This window comes from Pogonomyrmex barbatus, unplaced genomic scaffold (assembly GCF_055798465.1).
Source record: "Pogonomyrmex barbatus isolate J1 unplaced genomic scaffold, ASM5579846v1 scaffold13, whole genome shotgun sequence".
Taxonomy (NCBI): domain Eukaryota; kingdom Metazoa; phylum Arthropoda; class Insecta; order Hymenoptera; family Formicidae; genus Pogonomyrmex; species Pogonomyrmex barbatus.
The window spans coordinates 6,904,334-6,923,274 of record NW_028297109.1 but is presented as its reverse complement, the minus strand read 5'-3'; the positions used below and the strand labels follow the sequence as shown (position 1 = coordinate 6,923,274).

General features: G+C 31.3%; 3 protein-coding genes and 1 long non-coding RNA gene across 19 annotated transcripts; 2 read left to right on the top strand and 2 right to left on the bottom strand.

Annotated features, from left to right (window-relative positions):
• Nucleotides 1-617: 617 nt before the first annotated feature.
• CrebB (Cyclic-AMP response element binding protein B) lies at nucleotides 618-8,505 on the bottom strand. 11 transcript variants are annotated; one of them, XM_011634476.3, is made up of 8 exons: nucleotides 8,363-8,505; nucleotides 7,389-7,601; nucleotides 6,715-6,864; nucleotides 6,355-6,478; nucleotides 4,587-4,676; nucleotides 3,904-4,047; nucleotides 3,640-3,709; nucleotides 618-3,486 (listed from the first exon to the last, which is right to left on the bottom strand). In XM_011634476.3, exons 2-8 carry the CDS (start codon nucleotides 7,578-7,580, stop codon nucleotides 3,342-3,344), a joined length of 915 nt encoding a protein of 304 aa, XP_011632778.1. In that variant the 5' UTR covers nucleotides 7,581-7,601; nucleotides 8,363-8,505; the 3' UTR covers nucleotides 618-3,341. The 11 variants fall into 11 exon arrangements, with proteins under 11 accessions (XP_011632778.1, XP_011632780.1, XP_011632782.1 ...); XM_011634478.3 differs by having other exon boundaries at nucleotides 3,640-3,700; XM_011634480.3 differs by having other exon boundaries at nucleotides 7,488-7,601.
• On the top strand, nucleotides 8,283-17,182 carry LOC148937598 (uncharacterized). Its single transcript, XR_016138234.1, has 2 exons — nucleotides 8,283-8,418; nucleotides 16,121-17,182. It is a non-coding gene; the product is annotated as an uncharacterized LOC148937598 (long non-coding RNA).
• On the top strand, nucleotides 9,250-11,607 carry LOC105424322 (uncharacterized). Its single transcript, XM_011634489.3, has 4 exons — nucleotides 9,250-10,284; nucleotides 10,638-10,739; nucleotides 10,832-10,924; nucleotides 11,000-11,607. Exons 1-4 carry the CDS (start codon nucleotides 10,146-10,148, stop codon nucleotides 11,275-11,277), a joined length of 612 nt encoding a protein of 203 aa, XP_011632791.2. The 5' UTR covers nucleotides 9,250-10,145; the 3' UTR covers nucleotides 11,278-11,607.
• On the bottom strand, nucleotides 11,359-17,722 carry LOC105424323 (annexin B9). Of its 6 annotated transcripts, none has more exons than XR_003096606.2 (8): nucleotides 17,601-17,722; nucleotides 15,401-15,442; nucleotides 14,126-14,507; nucleotides 13,831-13,910; nucleotides 13,385-13,631; nucleotides 12,952-13,133; nucleotides 11,789-11,920; nucleotides 11,359-11,701 (listed from the first exon to the last, which is right to left on the bottom strand). XR_003096606.2 is itself a non-coding variant. In XM_025217602.2 (7 exons), the coding sequence occupies exons 2-7, from the start codon at nucleotides 15,428-15,430 to the stop codon at nucleotides 11,651-11,653; spliced, it is 972 nt and encodes a 323-aa protein (XP_025073387.1). In that variant the 5' UTR covers nucleotides 15,431-15,442; nucleotides 17,601-17,722; the 3' UTR covers nucleotides 11,359-11,650. The 6 variants fall into 6 exon arrangements, 4 of the variants coding, with proteins under 4 accessions (XP_025073387.1, XP_011632793.1, XP_011632792.1 ...); XR_016138233.1 differs by lacking the exon at nucleotides 11,359-11,701 and adding an exon at nucleotides 12,307-12,484 and having other exon boundaries at nucleotides 11,745-11,920; XM_025217602.2 differs by lacking the exon at nucleotides 11,789-11,920.
• Nucleotides 17,723-18,941: the final 1,219 nt, after the last annotated feature.

Below are 18,941 nucleotides of genomic sequence, written 5' to 3'. Positions count from 1 at the left end.
ATGATATTACATGCCATTTAAGGTATTTTGAAGAATTTTTGAAACAAAAATCTCGAAATAGCGACTTTAAATGACCCAGATTGCCAAATTTGAAACATTCAGATTTGGTAGTTTGTGAATTTCTTACAAAAGAATCCATTCCAGTGTTGCTATAATCCTCATATTCTTCTGATTTCTCGCGCTGCGACTTGTTCCCGAAGATGAAAATAAAAAATTTTTGAAATTGTACACTCAAAAAACTATATGCCAGTATTATAGAATCAGAAAATGATTTTCAATTTTGCTAGAAAGAGAGGAAAACTCAGTGAAGCAAGTATACTGTATCTAAAGGGACTTACTTTAAAAGGAATCATATTATTTGAATAACGTAATACTCTTTTAAAAAAATCAGTCTCATTATTTTCCTGAGAATAAATTTAATTTCTTCATATATGAGATGATATCAAAAAGTAGTGAGACTTATTTTAAAATTGTGAAAAAATCAATAATAAGAAAGTATAAAATCAGAAAAAATTATAATAATAATTTATATACATCTTGCAGTTAACATACTCGATTTATGCTAAAAGCAATGGAACAAATACGTTGTAATGCAGGAGAAATACTTATTTAAAATATTGAAAGATTACATAAATATTTTATTAAAAATTAACTTTGTCTCATTATTTTTTGATACACTCTTATACATATATATTCAATAGACATAGTGTTACTGTGTTACAATTTACAATCAATATATTATACATTGTATTTGTATAATAAATAAAGTTTATTTTTTTTCTAAATAAATCTTATAATCTGTATAAGTAAAATAAAATATACATTTATTATACAAGAGAAAGAAAAGTATTTATTAGGTCGATGGTAATAAAAGTCAACGGAAATAAGTTGATTAAATTAAGTCAACTTTTAATTTAATCTAATTAATCTAATTGCGCTTGTTGATTTATAGAAGTAAAAACAAAGCATATAATTAGAAAATGCACTTAATATTGCACCAGATTTTTCTAATGGAATCAAGCTTACTACTTGTCTGAATAACATTAAATAGGTATATAAAATAAACCAAAAAACGCATGTACTGCCTTTGAGAAAAAGATGTCACTTTAGTAAGCAAATAAATATTTAAAAATATCTAAAATTAATAATGCATAGTGACAACAATGAAATGCACATGTAAAGGATACGGCACATTTATTATCTCTAATGATTTTTCATTCTGCTTTCTTTTTTTCTTTTTTTAAGCAATGACTCATAAAATTGACAATGTCCATTATGCAGCGTTACAAAATTACGAATAATTAAAATGGACCAGTAAAATACGAAATTCTAAACAATGTATCCAGCATTGTTTAGAATTTCTGAGTATGTACTACTTTGTTATAATTTTAATTCATTGTATGTATTAAAAAACATTTTTTTTATACGATAGCGCCTAAGCCATATGATGAATTTCAAAATTACTCGCGTCAATAGAGTGACAAATAAAACTGACGATACGTCATCAACTGCAACATGTTAAAAAAATTATGTTCTTTATTTGGATTTTTAACGCTATCATTTCATGGTAAAACCACGCGCATTGTCACAATACATTGCGCAGTGTCAGTATGTGTCATTAATTGGTTTCGTTTGACGAAAATGAGATTACGCGGGAACACGAGTTCCCAAAAATAATACAATTCTCGTGATAGAGTTGCTGTGTCAAGTACATAAAACTATATTAATAATATACTTTAAAAATATCATATATATATATAATATATATATATCTACCCATATTTACCTACAACATAATTTCCTTCATACGTATATACATACATATGCATATGTTGCGCGTTTCTTCTATCCAACATATATATATGTATATCACAAGTATCATAAATCTTCAAGGCACTCCAGATGTATATTACATTCATATTTTACAAGTTGTGTTGTCCGGTGTTTAATAAACGGGGCATTTCGACGAGACAAAACAGGATTATTTCACTTGTTTTAAAAATGACGTAGTAACACTATCCTGTACACACGTTTATACAATAAACGAAAAAGGCGATGCAGACATAGAAACAAGAGATATCTTTTCTTTTATCAAGATACACGGTCCTGGATCGCGCCAAGTGTGCGCGCTAGCGCAAAACACGGGCGAGAGGAAGGACTGTGTATCTTCACGCGAGCGCTTCAGTTGCGTAGTATCTGAGATTATCAGATCGCAGAAATGACTGGATTAAATTAGTCGTATGTCCAATCGATAACTTGTCTTTCTTACATCACTCATATGTCGTTATGTCACTACTTTTACAATTTTCTCTACATCAATGCCAAGATTCTTTTATAGTGTTCAATTTTAAAGCGAGTTTATTAGAAGCATATCTTCTTTTTTTAATATTGCGTGGCATGCTTCTTAAGTTTTTTGTGAAACTAGACGACATATATAGCTTCTCACTTTGCAATTGATCATGTATGTTAAGATCCACTTAACAATAGATGGAAGCGCGTCTCGCCGTGGCACAATTTCTCACGCAGAACCTTGTTTATATCAAGAAAAGACATTATGAAACATTCAATAAATAAATCGTCCGTTTTTTTATCTTGCGAGTAATTATGATTCCAGACTACAATTCCAAATTATTATAGAAATATGACTACGACAAATATATATCAATCTTGTAAAATATTATCTTTCATAGAAAAAAATAGGCTTTTCGAGAAAGTTTAAAAAAAAATTTATTATACTTTCTAGACAAATTTGAAAAATATATGGAATATTTTCGATTGTATCAAGATATTTGTCAACAGATGACTGTAATCAATTCGCAATATTATACAATTATAAACTTACATACTTGTTAAAAAAATATTTACTTTACAATAAAATTTTTTATGTAACATAGTTTAAAGAGGCAAGACACGCCTTCATCTTGTACAAATGATCAATAAACAGTGATGCTAAACAAATATCATTTGTTAAATTGTTAACGCGATCTAACTATTCCAGTCTACAAGAATGAAATTTGGAGTAAGCAGGATACAGTTTCAAATAAACTATATGCTGTGTTTATCCAAAATAGAGATTGATTTACGAAATATTGCCTACATATTTGCTGCCTCCGTGTCTCATATAACTTTGGCTTCCCGCTTTAGTAACAGCAAGTTTCACAAGCCTTCGTATTCGTACTTAAATACAGTATGTTACAGAGAAATATCTATAAGAATGCATGTACATCACCATCGCTTATCCCTAGCAACATTTAGGATAATGTACACAAACAAGACATGTACAGGTTTTTCGACTGGATAATAGTTTTGATACACTGTCGCGCAGGTTTTAAACACCAATCTCAGTCGGTTTTCTGCTGATATAGTTCTTTTAATGATTTCAGTTCATCGATTAATGTCTGATTTCTGTTCTCGAGCACTGCAACACGATTTTCTAAGCACTTTATATATTCCTTCTTCTTTCTTCTACATTCACGCGCCGCCTCTCTGTACATATAAAAAATAGGGATAAGAATATATGTATATTTTGTCATTAGCGGATTTTTAAATTTTTCTTCATCTTTATGTATGACAGAGAAAGCCTATGTAACTAAATGGAAATATAAATTTACAGATAACAAATTTATTCTTATCGCTCACCTGTTCTTAAGCAACCTTAGTTCTCTTTTTCGTGCTGCATCCTCCACTACAACCCCGTGACCTGTATAAGCTGCAACATTGCAAGAGACTGCACTTTCCACATTTTTACGTTACGCGTGTCACAAAATTTTACTTTGCTTTCTATAAGATTGTTGCCCATTTCAGGAGTAATAAATTAATATATGTATATGTTAATATAATAGAAAAAAGACCGAAAATATCTTTAAGTTTTCTGACACGATCGGAAATGATGCAAAAGCACACCTGGGACAAAAAATTGAGTGTCCTGGCCCTGTGCATACTGCACTATAGCTCCACCCGCTGTCGCCGCATTGCTCATAGTTAATGTGTGAAGCCCCGGAACTCCCTCCCCTTGGGTCGCAATTTGAATAGTACCGGCAGGAATTACTGCAAAATAAATTATATTGAAGATATAAACGCACAAATACGTTCTTTAAAAAAAAAAAAGAAAGAAAAATAAAAACTATATCTTTCACCTAACGACACGTGTTAATAACGTATTGAAAATGATAACATCACTTCGAAAAGGATCGAAAAAGAGATTTTGTATATGATACAGTGTAATGGTATACTTTTGCAATGTCTCGCACGAGAGACAATTCCTTGAGATTTCGGCGTTTCTTTTCCGTATGTCAATCCGAATGATATGAACGATCTATATCGATATAATCTCATAAGCAAGAATGCCACACCAAGCGAGTATCGTGAGAAATGATATATCACGTTAGGCAGTACACACAGGGATGGAAAACAATTGAAAATGTGAATGGATCTTGATTTCAGATTTTTTTCTTTTTTTCTTTTTCAATACTCCTCTAACATCATCTCCTTCGATATACAGAAGAACATAAAACTACGTGTATGAACAGCTTGTGGAATATAATACGTATAGAAAAGATACGTAAAAGGAAGATAAAGTAACCAACCTGTTTGGTAATGAAGCGAATGGGAAGACACTTCACTGTCCACGTTAGAATCACATTCGGAGGATGATTCTAAGGGGGGCAAACGACCGTCTGTAACACCGAATCAACCCAAACCCCCATTACAATTAGCTTATAACCGGTCGTAAATCGCTAATATATGTGCATAATTCTACATAGAACGCGTCGTACTTTTTCCGTTTCTTTTTATTCTTTTCCTTTCCTTTCCAAAAATCAAATTAACGTTTTTATTAGTTGTATAAATATATTCTAGATTATTTGCAAGTATCTGCGTCCAAAAAGTCAAGTTGCAGAATAAATATGAAAAGAACAAAATAAAATCATGTGGCTACGATTTGTTGAACTATTTCCTTTCTGGCTGCTGATTATACAACATGTACATATCATTGCGCTATGTGCAGTCAGCTCATACAAAAAGGAAATAGGAAACACTCAAATGTTTAATAAGAATTTATTAAATTAACTTTTGAATATTAAATAAAAAAAATAAATAAAATTCTAAGTGGAAGTAATCAATTTTGTATAAATAGTTCTAACTGTTTCATACATAAATCAATGTAAAGTCTACTTTAACATTAAAGAGCAATGAGAACATGTATCTTATATAATTATTCGATTTCATATTTTATTTTTATAAATTAAATCATAAAAAGAATACAATATACAAAGTATATCAAAACTATAACGGCTTACATTATTTCATTGATATTATCATTTTTATTATATATAATTCTCTTTTTACTAATATTTATTTCTAATTAAAATGACTTTCTAATATACTTTCTTTCTCTCTCTCTCTCTCTCTCTCTCTCTCTCTATATATATATATATATATATATATATATATATATATATATAAAAATTAATAAACGATAGTAATAATAATATTTGATGTTCCATAGTGTACTGCAGTGGACATAAGTGTATTCGCAACAAATCTTTGGAAATCATATTCTTCACATCAAAATGAATAGTTCTGAACTCTTATAAAACTTCTTTTATTATTTTAAATGAGTTTTTCAATTTTTGTAAATTTTTTTATTATTTGCTACTGAATATAATATTAAAATAACAGGATAAGAAGAGCAATCTGCCCAAATTTTCTCGTAGAATTTTAACTTCTTAATCCTAAATTTTTCATATCTACTTTTAAAATTAATTTATCGTTCGCAATATTGTACATTATATAAGCTTGGTATGGCATACTTCTTTTATATATACCCAACATAAAACATAATATATAAAAGAACACATGATCATAGATATCCTATATGACCACGCGTTAAAATTAATTATATTTTGAAAAATTTTTTAATAAAATTAAGAAAATGCTGGAAAAAATTTTAGCAAACAAATATTCATTATACCGTATCTGATATACCATAACTCATTTGATAAATTACATAGCAATATAATGATTAAAGAAATACGCATACTTATACTAATTTTAGTAGCAATAGATAATCTGACAAAGTTCTTTAAATTTCAAAACATGGATACATAAATTATACTACGTTATTAGTTACCAATTTGTATGAACTGACATGCACATATTACATAATCAAGAGCAAGATGCGAATATAAATATTTATTTTTTTATATTTATTGATAATTCAATTTATTAACAATCGAAAACAAGTAAGTACATGATATCATATTCTTTATATCGCGACTTGAATTTTTATTATACGATCTAATGTATCTATTGTTTCAGATCAAGTTCATTTGAGAAAAAAACATTATATCTTACCTGTAATTTCTCCTCCACCTAAATCGTTGAGGATTTTTCTATAAGATGGTCGTCTAGTTAGAATATTCCTCTTTTTAGGTGAATCCTCGTCTGAGAAACTGTCGTCGCTTCCGGTTTCAACCACCTTAGCAAATAGTGAAATATTCCAATTTATATTTTATATATTATTACTATGTATTATTCTATATATTATTACTTAAATTATTCAGATACTCTGTACATATACACTTATCACTAAGTATATTTATGCATACTGATGAAAATCAAACAAAATATATTTCTAAACTATTTCTATCTATTGTCTAAACAATATATTTTTAAAATGTTATACAAAATAACTTAATTTGTGACAAAACTCACCTGCAGTGTCTGTAAACTTCCCTGTGCAGTTTGTATAACAGAATTGGGTTTGCTAACCAAAATAACGTTTCCTTTGGAGATGGCGACAGGTTGTATATTCGTAGCAGTTTGTATTACAGATTGTTGATTGGGTTGTATGACTGATTGCACCTGTATTATTATCACATAAAATATCGAGTATTATAAACTGTTAAATTGATTATATTGAAATTATAATTGTACATGTATATATATGTACATATATGATCATTATTCCTCACTCTATACAAAATACATATAATATTTTTTGAACTTGCCGATACCCACTATAATAATTTATACTATTATGGAAAGAAATAATGTACATGATTTGTAGTATACTATGAGAAAGATAGGAACTTATTTGCATGGAATCTCAAACATGTGCCCAATATATATATCTCATATACAACGTCACATTCACAAAAAATATTTCCAACTTCCTACAATCTAAGAATGAGAGTAAATCTTGGGAAAGTTTTGCATTTTTCCCAAGATACAACCAGCATTATGCAAGATATTGATTATCTAAATTCCCACTTAGATTACAAGAAACAATAATGTTTATAAAGGACAAATAAATTGTATGCGCATGCTTCGAAATAAAGAGAAGGCAAATTATCAGACATAGATACACAGGAGAGTCTCCTGTATACCTGTGTTGTTCCTGACGAAGGTAGCGTCAATTGCACAATGCTGGTAGAAGCTACCAGGTGATGAGTTTGCTGCTGATGCGTTCTATCGATAGATTGTACCGAGGTTGCAATTGCTGGTGCTGCATCGCCGCTCTGAGAACTCTGGGACAACGGATCGACGGCTGATCCATTTTCCTCGACCATACTTTCCATAGCCCGGCTACCTCGCGAGCTCTGCAACATACAGCACTTTGCAGTCGCAAATATTCAAGAAAAAAAAGAAAGGAAAAAGAAAATTTCATATCCTATCATAAAATCATAAAATAAAATTAATTCACATGCATATTCTTGAATAATGTAATCATTAACATACTTCTTATCAAAATACGATAAAACTTCTGGAGCATGACTCGTTCGAACTTCCCGCCAACGAATGCTACTGCGTCATTTACATAAGCGGAGCTAAAAATAATACTGATCGGAAAGGGGAGGGAGGGGACAATAAACACGCGCTCGAGGTATTCTCTTTCCGTCTCTTTCTCTCGAACGACGGAGGGAATCGTCGCGACACGCCACCCAAGTAAACGGCGAAAGAAAGTCCTCGAGAGATCCGCGCATATCCCGAAAGATCATGATCGCGTAACCCGCAACGATGTCCCCCTCCCAGGTTGCGGACGTCGGGGCGACAGGCTCGCGTAACCCCCCTCGTATCGAGGAGCTGACACCGCGGGATGCGCGTGGTCTCTATCTTCCGTCGGGTCGCCATATTTCGCAGCATCTCGTTAAGCGCAGCAGACGTTAAACGCGCGTATTCCCGCGAGTCGCGAACAACGGCGACGATGACGGGGATGACGACGACGACGGCGACGGCGACGGCGGTGGTGGCGGCGACGCGCGGCCGTTTCTCGTTCTCGCGCGCTCGATGCCCGTGGTGCGCGAGGAGCGCGCGCTGGTCCACGGCCCGATTGTTATTATTCTCCAGCTGGGGCACTTACCAGTTACGTATTTCTCGTCACCAAGTTTGCTGCAATCGGAGTGGGCAGTCGAGCAGGTACGTAGCAGCCACGTCAAAACTCCAGTGGCTTCGTCACTGGTGGAGCCCACGACCTCTGAGTTGCGCGTCACGCTCAAGATGGCAGTCGCCGTCGTGATCGCTGCTGCCGCCGCCGCTGCTGCTGCTGTTGCTACTGCTACTACTGCCGCTGCTGTTATTGCTGCTGTTACCAGTGCTAACGTTGCTGCTGTCGTTTCGCGTCCTCCCTCCGCCCTCCGATCCCTCGTGATCTGATCTCGTCTACGTTCTACACGCGTCATGTGTGCGATCGCTTCAATCGTGAACGAACAGCGATTTCCGTTCCATCGCGCGCGCCTTTCTTCTCTCTCTTTCCTTTGCTCGCACACGTCACTCCTTATTCATTTGTCTTTCTCCTTTTTCATCTCTCTTCTCGCTCTTGCGTAATTACTTCAATGATTCCGGCACGGCGCGAAAATGATTTATTTTGAATAAATGCCTTTAAGAGTATTTGAATCGCTCGAACGGCAAGAATCAAAGGAATAGCGATATATTTTTCTGTATTTCCTAGTATTTAAATAATTTTTTCTTTCTGATCTTTTCGATTCGAACAATTTAATTAAAGACAAAGATCTTATTCTAAATAAATACAAAGTTATTAGGTGACTTATTTTTATGCCCTTGTTACTTGTATCGCCATTTCTGTTAGTTTCTTTTTTTGGTAACGAATTGGTAACGTTTTTTAAAAAATAACGATAATGTAATTTAAAATTATCTTAAGAATAATTATCATAAACTTATTACAAGAACAGATATCGTAAATACCGCTTTTTAAAAATTTATTAACAGAAAATAAGAGATGTAAATGACTATAATTTTAATGAAAATTAACCTTAAGATTAAAAGCCATCGCACACAAAATGCATAGAACGTGATAACCGCATATGCATAACATAAAACCATCTGTACCAATGAAGTTCCAGCAAAGTCACCATTGATTTACATAACTTGCTCATTGATCTAAATAATCTTATGTTATGCATATATAATTATTATTTGTCATTTTTTTTTTTATATCATTTTGTGCAATGGCCCTATTTTTCCATTTTACTATAGATATATTTAAAGTCGACGTCACGATGCTTTTTTAGCTATTGGATTGTTTGTGTGTTTCTGCTAGCTATCTTGCTGGTTGTCTTGCTGGAAATTGTAATCTACTGATAGACTGATCCTAATTATCCCAATTTTTACAATTACGTAAACACTAGCTATTATTTAATACTCGGTTTCCAATTTTTAAAAAAAAATTAAGCAGAGTTTACAGTCTATATATACTACATTCTATGGCTATTATTCTGACCTATTTCGGGATCCGGAATCTGGGATTCCCCATATCGTGGTTGGATCGTTGAATCGGTGAATGTATTCCCATAAAATTTTGTTTTGTATCATTGCATTTTCGCTGTGTTACATACATTTTTTATTTTGTATCATTAATTACTGTTAGCTCCAGAGCTTCAGAGCAAGATCATTTCAAAGGAATAGTAATAGCCTAGTGCTAGGCGGAAAAATTTAAATCTGATGGTGGTATCACAGAAAAGTGATACACAGATAACTGATAACTACAATCTTGGGTTAAAGGTTCTGATTAAAAAGAAAAGAATATACATATATAACTATATCGAACTATATCCTACCGAGAAAAGATATATTTAATAAGATTCCATTTATCTCGTCAAATATTAGAGAACTAAAAAATAGATACAATGCTACAATTACATTATATTGCAATTATAAGTATTAATATTATTATGTTAGTTTATGCTGATATCACAGAAGGAACAAGTCAAAGTGCAATCGTATCAACGACGACAGATTTCACAATAGCGGATATTGAAACGCAAAGTATATATTAAATATATAAATATTTTGATAACATATTTGGTGTAAAATATTTTTAAATATTAATATACATTATTACAATATTAACATACATATATACATTACATATTAACATTTAAATATTAACATTTTATTAAATTTTACAATACTTAATATGAAATTTTTTTATATATAGTATTTTATATATCATTATGAGAGGGATAAGCGATAAAGATCTGAATTAATTTGCGAGTTTCAAATTAACAATATATAATTGTAGTTTATATGTGAAAATCATACTGAAAAGACTTAATAAATAATTATAAAATATCCATGAGATATAGAAATGTTAAAAAGGAATCATTTCCATATTTTAGATGAATTTAATATGAAAATGTATAATGGTTGCGAATGCATTAAGTATGATTGTGGATGTTGTCAACATTTAGAATGGGATGAAGTCTCTATGGATGGAAGATGTAAGTATATAATTATTTAGATACAGTACTATAGTATTTATTTTGACATTTATATTAGCACATTGTATTATATATGATTTATTTTTGTATAGTGTGTGCAAACGCTAGTTATTTAGAGAAAGATTATGGGATTTCAGTTACTGTTACATATAACAACTTCACGATTATTAATGAAACAGTTTCAGGTAATTTCTAATTGCGAATTAAAATGTACATAATGTCGATTGTCCTATTTCAATAAATAAAATATATATTTTTAGCTCGAAATCCACCACCCATTTGTTTTGGCGAGGATATTGTAGATGCATTGGATGTTGAAATTTGCTTACATATCTATGATATAGATGTTAAAGTCGATATGTTTCATGCTTGTTTCGAGATCTTTGGAAGAATAATGAAACTCAGAATTGCAAAAATACAATTGGGTTGTATCCAGACTAAATTACGTGAAAAAACAGAATATATAGAAAGCAACTTGCTACCAATATTTTTTAAGAGGAAAGAAAAAGACATGTTACCTAATGTGGTCATGGTATGAATCATATACAGAATCTCTATAAATTAAGTAATATGTTTTTTATATTTTTTATATTGAGTTTTTGGATATATAATATGTATGTTTTCTTTATTTTTGTGCCAGATTGTAATGCAATTAAGTTTTATCTAATTATAAGAGAATAGTTATGATTAATCATTTATTATTTTGAAAAAACGTGTTTAAGCAAAGCAAATTATTACTTAATAATTTTTTTTTGTTTTAAACATAATTCTATAATCTTATAAATTCATTACATGTCATTAGTATAGTATCATTAGTATAGAATAATTAATTATGTGATACAAAAATATAATAATTTTGTATATTGTATACTTCTTGTCCCAAATTTTTTTCTTCCACATTATAACTACTTTTAATTCAACATTGCTATTAATAATCTTTTCCACTCAGCGGTGCAATCATTCTGAAAAAGAAAACAGATATTTTCTCATATAATCAGCTGAGGATTTATTTATGAATGTATACGTTTATTGCAAATATAGGGCATTACATTTACATGCTTTTGGATTATTGACATTTATGTTAAATATCTGATTGAATTCTTAGTAACGAAAATAACTCCGTGAATTCATTAATTCAATAGTGCGATCAGAAGCCGCTTAAAGTCGTCGCTGCAGTCATTCTGTAAATGCAAAAGAATGTAGGAAAATTAAAGCTGACATCGACTTAAGGCAAAATGTGACATTTGTGTATTTATATATATATATATATATATATATATATACGTACAACTAATACAAGCATGCATGCGGAGATAAATGAACTAATTAATGGAATTAGTGAGGAGGGCAAGTTTTCATATTGATAAATAATCACTCTTAATTTATAGTAGTATATAATGCCAATCAGAATAGATCAGTAGATCAATTTTCACTTATCGCAGAAACTATTCGTATATAGCAAAATACAAATATACGTTTTCTATTATTTTATAACTCGTTTTTAAACATGTTGTATCACTCCGATTAAGCGCAAAAATATATAAACATTACACGTAAAACTATTCACCGTTAACCAGCAAAATATAAGGAACTAAATTAACCAAGATCTTTGCAGACTATAATATAATATATAATCTTCGCGACATTGAAGTATAATTTTCAACAAAAAGAGCTGTTGCACGATTGAAATATTTTCATCCGAGAAGGGCAAGCAAGAGTCTCTTGTAGTCGCCTGAACAGTCGTCCTGAAATTTATGGAAAGTTATATGGTGTGTGCGCTGAGAAATACAGCGTATATGTGAGTTAACAAATTATTATCATTTTATTGTTTAGTTTAGTGACTGTAAATGCGAATTAGAAAGTGAGAAAAGTGAGAAAATTATTATGCGAATGCATATTTAATTTAACATTTTGATTAAAGAGAAAGCATTATTGTATTAAGAAATGAATAAAGATTGTAGAATTAAAGCATTGGAATTAGGTCGAATCCAGTTTCGACAAAATTCCTCGAGGAAAAAAGTCGATTCTCTGAATTTGCCTAAGAATTTATCATTAAAATCCATTTTTATTAGCTTTATATTATTTTTAGTATTACTTTATCTATTATCTGACCGAAAATGAAATACAATTATAAAATCAAATTAAAGCAAATTATTTTCAGAATAATAAATAGCATGAAATTCTTTCAAAAGAAATAACATGTTTTACTTACGTCGATAGCTTCCGCAAGGGATTTCCCATAGAGTCTCTCATATGTATCCTTAATGTCGCCCAGATCAATCTCCGATCGTGCCACGATGATGCGTATTAATGTCGAATCGGTCGTGCCCATTCCACGCATAGCTTTGTATAATCTTTCCGCGAAATAAGCAGTCTTGTCGGACGCGCATTTCACTGAAAGAAGATCATTTACAATTTTAGATCAATAAAAATGAATGGAATTATAAAATAATATTTATAAAAAAAATGCATTGTATACGTGCATATGTGTGTATGTGGAAAAAAAAATGACACAACGGATAAATATAAAAGTAATATAAACATAAGAAAATATAAAGAAGACTATTAATATTCTTCTATACTTATATTAATTGTATAATATTAATTATAATTTATTATAATAATTATATTTAATTATTTCTTACCCACAGCCAAGTAACCATCTTCGATAGAACCAGAAAATTCTCGCTTGATAGCATCCTCCAAACTGTGTCCGGCAAGGCGTTCATATTCCTTAAAAATCCTTCGCAATTGCGGGTAACTTTTAGTAACGAGAATTGCATTGAAAGTACTCTCATCAGTACCCCATTGTCCTTCACCCGCGGCGAGAAGTCTCTCAGCATCTTCATGTGCAGCTTCTTCATCGACGTCAGTACTCTCATCTCTGTTAGCCTGAGAATTAAGAAAAATTAATGAAATAATTGCGTGGAATTGCATATTATCTTTCAATATTTCAAAAAAGATTCTCAATATAAACAAAATTAATAAAGGACAACTGAGAATTCGCGCAGTAAGAAATGCAAATTATAATTATAATTAAAGATTTATTGATATAAAAAAAAATTTATTTATATTATCTTGCAAGTCTTACGCAAGATAATGAGACCAAAAGCCTCTTGAAATGGCCGGAGGTATCGCTCTTGAGATCGTCTTCCAGGTCTTTGTCATACACTAAGGGAACAAATCAAGATATACATAACAGAATTATAACAGGTAAATGAGATGCATTTTTAATTATATATAGAATAACAATGAAAAAATGTCAGAAAAAAAAAATATACAAATAATCAAGAAATGCCAAATGCCATATTTTATTAGAGTGTTATCCGACATAATTTTAAGGGCAACCGGCAAAATCCCACAGAGTATAATGTATCAGAACTTACGATCCTTGTAAACGGCCGATATTGTCTTGATGCCATAGTTGCTGAGAGATGCGAGAACCTCAATGAGCGCACCCTCATCGGTACCCATGCCGGAAATGGCATGATGTAACTCCTTGGCATAATATTCAGGAAGAGGCGTCATCAAGGCCAAGATGACGTTTTCAAAATTTCCGGACAATTCTGATTTTAGTTCGGAGATGAGATCCTTGCCATACATGGTTTTGAATTTGTCGGCGATCTCCAATCGCTGCACAATACCTCGATGAGCTAAAACGTCGATGATGGCTTGCTCATCAGTGCCAAAACCCTTCATCGCAGTTCGCAGAAGGGTAGCATCAGCTTCGGGATCGAAAGGATCGGCCGGATACACGGTGGGCGTGCACTGGAATTATTTTCAGCTCGTATCTTTTTGCGAAATTCAGAATGATTATCGGTATCTCGTCTTCCAATGAATGATAAGCATAGTTCTTTAATTATTTATTTTTTAATTAAATTTATTTTTCAATTAAAATCGCGCAATCAACGTAATAGAGTTTAATTAATTTATTACTTGTTTGTAGTGCTTATTATTTGTTGTTGCCTTATTATTTTTTCTATATATTAAATTTCAAGAAATGCAAAAGATTTATCGTTTCTCTATCTATATTTTGAATAATTTATAGGAAACTAGATTTTGAATAATTATAGGAAACTAGATTTTTTAAAAACAAAAATACAACATTCCTTTTGAATAAAACTAAAATCTGACAATTTTGTTTCGATTTTTTCGCTTTGATTTCGATCGAAATTCCAATTTTATTTCCAATTTTATTTGACAAATATTAGACGAATCTTTTGCACAAATAATAATATAAAAAAAAATATTTAAATTTGTTTCTCTTAACACATTCATCACCATAACATCGACCGGTGGCCGACACTGATTTTAACATTTATACCGCGTTTACTGATATCATTAATATAATTAATACGTGTGAAATACAATAAGTAATTGTTTATAAGATTAATTTTATTAAATAATATGCAAAAAGGCATAACAAAACATAACACCACATGGCAAACAAATGAATATTTTTATTTATTATGTTAGTAAATTTTTTTTTCTTCGTTGGATAGCATTCTTTATCTTCCTGTAAGTTTAGAAATATATTGCAGAAGTTATAAAAGCCACCCATTCGTAACGGTAAGAAATTAAAATAGAATGGAGATAAAGAGAGATGAATCATTTGTCTTGCTCAGTCATGATTGCGAGACCATGAATTAACATATAATTACCTGTACGTGGTAATACTGACTGGCTGCCATCTCGTTGATTATCTGAAAGCACATTAATATATATTTTATATCAAATAGTAAGATTTAGGATCTAGAATTTGTTAATCTATCAATGATTAATATCGAATTTGAGGAGAAAAATTATAAATGGATGATTCTGAAAGCCTTTGAAACATTCCATATGATCTTTAGATCTTAAATTATTAATACATTGAGTGTTGCGCTAATCACCGGTATCCGCCGTTATTAGACTATGAAAATGAATTAAATTTTAAAATAATAATATTCATGATCGTATAAACCATAATTAATGTCAAGTTAATACTTTAAATAAGAAATGCATATAAATATTTTTATTTCTAATTTAAACAGATGGAGAAGCGAATGAAAATATATGGATTATTTATTGATGCTAGAATTTATCTAAGAGAACTCTTTCTTAAAAAATATGGGTGGCTTCATTGCTCAACTGAAATCTGTTGCATTTTAATTACGGTGTTTGATTGTAACGCGAAAGTCATGATTGTAATTATATTAAGAGCGACGATAAATGCGGTGATAAATTTCATCTGTCGCGATTAATGTGTGTAAACACGCGACACGACGACGCATTGTCCTTGGCTCGGTTCAGATATACGTCTCACGTTAGCGACGATGATCTCATCGAGTAACACCCTGCGTTCATTTGCTAGATAATTATTGTATCGCTTTTTGATTTAGATGCCGAAGAGAAGAGCACGCTGTTTCGCAAGATATCGCAGGATCGATTGGACCGGCGAAATGACACTTAGGGTGTGGCTTGCTTTACCTTTACAACAGCAATGCGCTTTTTCCGGAGAACGGTATCGGTTCTGGTGGCCGACTAACTAACGGCTCGCACCCAGCGTTCACCGTTGCTGGGAGCCAATGTCGACGAGGAGTAGCATAGCAGAGAGAAGAGGAAAGGAATTCCATTGGTGGGGCAAATACGCGTTCAACGACTACGAAGGCAGCTCACGGAGGTACCGGACGATGATCCGGTATTTTTTGCCGGATCAAACGCGGAATTGGATGACTTAACGTAGAATAGGCGGGCGAGACACTAAATCATTTGGCTCGTAACTTTCGCATGATCTCCAAATACAAAACATCATTGCGAATAGTTTCTAATTATTCTGTTTGAATTATGGAACCGTTAACATTACACATCCATGCTTTTCTTATTCCTGCCTTGGTAATAAATAATAATATGTAATAATATTAATTTAACAATTATAATATATTGAATTAACAAAATTGATTTTGTTAATTTAGTGCTTGCTTTTGTTATTTCCGTCAGTAATTTAAAACTGATCGCAATAAATTGTAATTTTTCTAGCTAGGAATGCCTTGGAAGATCCTTGCTAAAACTTTCGCCTTCGAAACAATGTGGCGCCGAAAAATAGATCTAATGCAAGAAACATAAAATCGATACTGATTGTTCGGTTCGTAAGAATGATGCTTGTAACATGAAACATTAACGATAATGAATTATTATATCATTAAAAGGAAAAGGTGTATTTGAGGTGTGAGAGATATATATATGTGTACATGTATCTCACACCTCAAACACACACACACACACACACACACACACACACACACACACACACACACACACACACACAGTCCATTAATATAATTGCAAGTGATGTGGCGGAAATACGTCGTAACTTTCGTTCGTTACTCAATCTCTAATTCTCAGAATGATTAATACAAACTTAATAATGCTCTTTAATCTCAAGGAAAAGATATTAAATGTATGTAAACAAAATAGCACATTAACCTTTAACATTTTTTCCTTTCAAATAATTTTCAGTCTTAAATAATTATATTATTAATACATTAATTTTAATAACAATTTATCCCGATAGATAAATTGTGCAAACGTTATACGAAAATGGTATCATAAATTGACGAAAAATTTCACAATAATTGTACTAAGATGATTCAATATATTGTTATTGTTTTGTCGAAAAGTTTTAAGAGATTAATTGCGCAACTGTTATCAATATTTTACAAAAAATATTAAATAAAATTTTTACATAAATTTTTAAATATACTCACATAATTACAGAAATGTACAAAAGTTTATTATATAATTTCATAAATATTTTCTTATCGAAATATATAAAATGCTGGCTGATTAAATCATAATACAGTTTAAATATTCTTTACTTACTTATATTTCAATTTCCTTGACAATCTGCACCGGACGCCGATTCAGGAAGTCGTTCTTCGTCGCGATTTATACGAACAAGAATACTTCACTGACTACATGCAAACGTTCTGACAGCAATGATATTAAGGACAGCATGAGACTAGAGAAAATGTATGTTGGTGGGGTTGACGACGTAGCATCAAGTAGTGACGTGGAGAACAGAATATCCTGTAGAGAGCCAAAAGATGGCGAGTAAACCGCTAGATTGATGCCTTCTACGAGATCGATAAGAATATAATGTAAACAATATTTGTTATGTAAGATACCGAAAGCCGGACTAGATAAAGCCGGTATTACATCGTTGAACTATGTTCACTAAATTGCATCATTACTGTAAATCACAAATGTATTATATGATGATAATTTATATAAACTGGAATGCCAATTCGAATATCGAAGTTCTAGAACATTTATCTCTAAATTTGGATATATAAATTTCATGAAGCTTTTCCATGAATTTATTTTAAAAAGTATCTAGAATTATATAGGAAAGCGATTTATAAAAAAACATCACAATTTTAGGAATAATTATATATATCATTTTAATAATTGGTCTTACATTTCATTTTTTATATTAGCTCTTTTTTAAATGAAAGAAAAAGATAATAATGGATTAAAGCCTTTACATCAGATATATTTTGCAGTTTCATGATGTGTAAGATAGAATAAGATAAGATATTTAAGATAGAATTCTTTATTACGTGTCCTTTATTACGTACTTTTCTTAGTAGATATTACTCATAAGTATGATTCATAATCCTTGATTCAATGAGAACAGATCGTGACGTTCTTTTGCATGTCGAATGTGTGACGGAATTGGTACGCACAGAATGCCCGAGATGTCATGCGTTTTTCTATGAACTGTAGAATGAGTTTGAATTATAAATAAAGGAGTTGTAATATCGAATTATTTAAAAAGATTTTAATGCGATTTACGAAATTGTTTCAATATGACAAATCGATAAACGAAGTGATTTTTTAATACAAATTTAATTTAAACTTAGATTATCATCGAAGTATCTTACGTATCTTCAGCAGATATTACAAGTTTCATCGAACTGTTGAACGCAACCACATTATAATCCTGTAAACGTCACTTTCTGTATGTGTATTTACTTCTCTCTCTCTCTCTCTCAATGCGTCTGCCATACTGTAGATGCCAATATGCTTGCAACATACTTGCAAATTTACTCACACATTGTAATCAAATTTCAATAATGCATTCCAAAGGAATTCAATGAATCTATTATGGTATTTAATACGCTAGAATTATTGTTTGAAAGTATAAGAAATCTTTTATAT

Excerpts from the sequence above, each read along its gene's own strand:
- LOC105424322 (XM_011634489.3), top strand. The coding sequence starts at position 10,146 with ATGCTACAATTACATTATATTGCAATTATAAGTATTAATATTATTATG. Across the intron at positions 10,285-10,637 it reads AGCGGATATTGAAACGCAAA|ATGAATTTAATATGAAAATG; the intron begins GTATATATTAAA and ends TCCATATTTTAG. Across the intron at positions 10,925-10,999 it reads TATTAATGAAACAGTTTCAG|CTCGAAATCCACCACCCATT; the intron begins GTAATTTCTAAT and ends ATATATTTTTAG.
- CrebB (XM_011634476.3), bottom strand. The coding sequence starts at position 7,580 with ATGGAAAGTATGGTCGAGGAAAATGGATCAGCCGTCGATCCGTTGTCC. Across the intron at positions 4,677-6,354 it reads AGGTGGAGGAGAAATTACAG|ACGGTCGTTTGCCCCCCTTA; the intron begins GTAAGATATAAT and ends TCGGTGTTACAG. Across the intron at positions 3,710-3,903 it reads CACTCAATTTTTTGTCCCAG|CTTATACAGGTCACGGGGTT; the intron begins GTGTGCTTTTGC and ends GCAATGTTGCAG.
- LOC105424323 (XM_025217602.2), bottom strand. The coding sequence starts at position 15,430 with ATGGCAGCCAGTCAGTATTACCACGTACAG. Across the intron at positions 13,911-14,125 it reads ATCGGCCGTTTACAAGGATC|TGTATGACAAAGACCTGGAA; the intron begins GTAAGTTCTGAT and ends TTGTTCCCTTAG. Across the intron at positions 11,702-12,951 it reads CCCTTGCGGAAGCTATCGAC|AATGATTGCACCGCTGAGTG; the intron begins GTAAGTAAAACA and ends TTTCTTTTTCAG.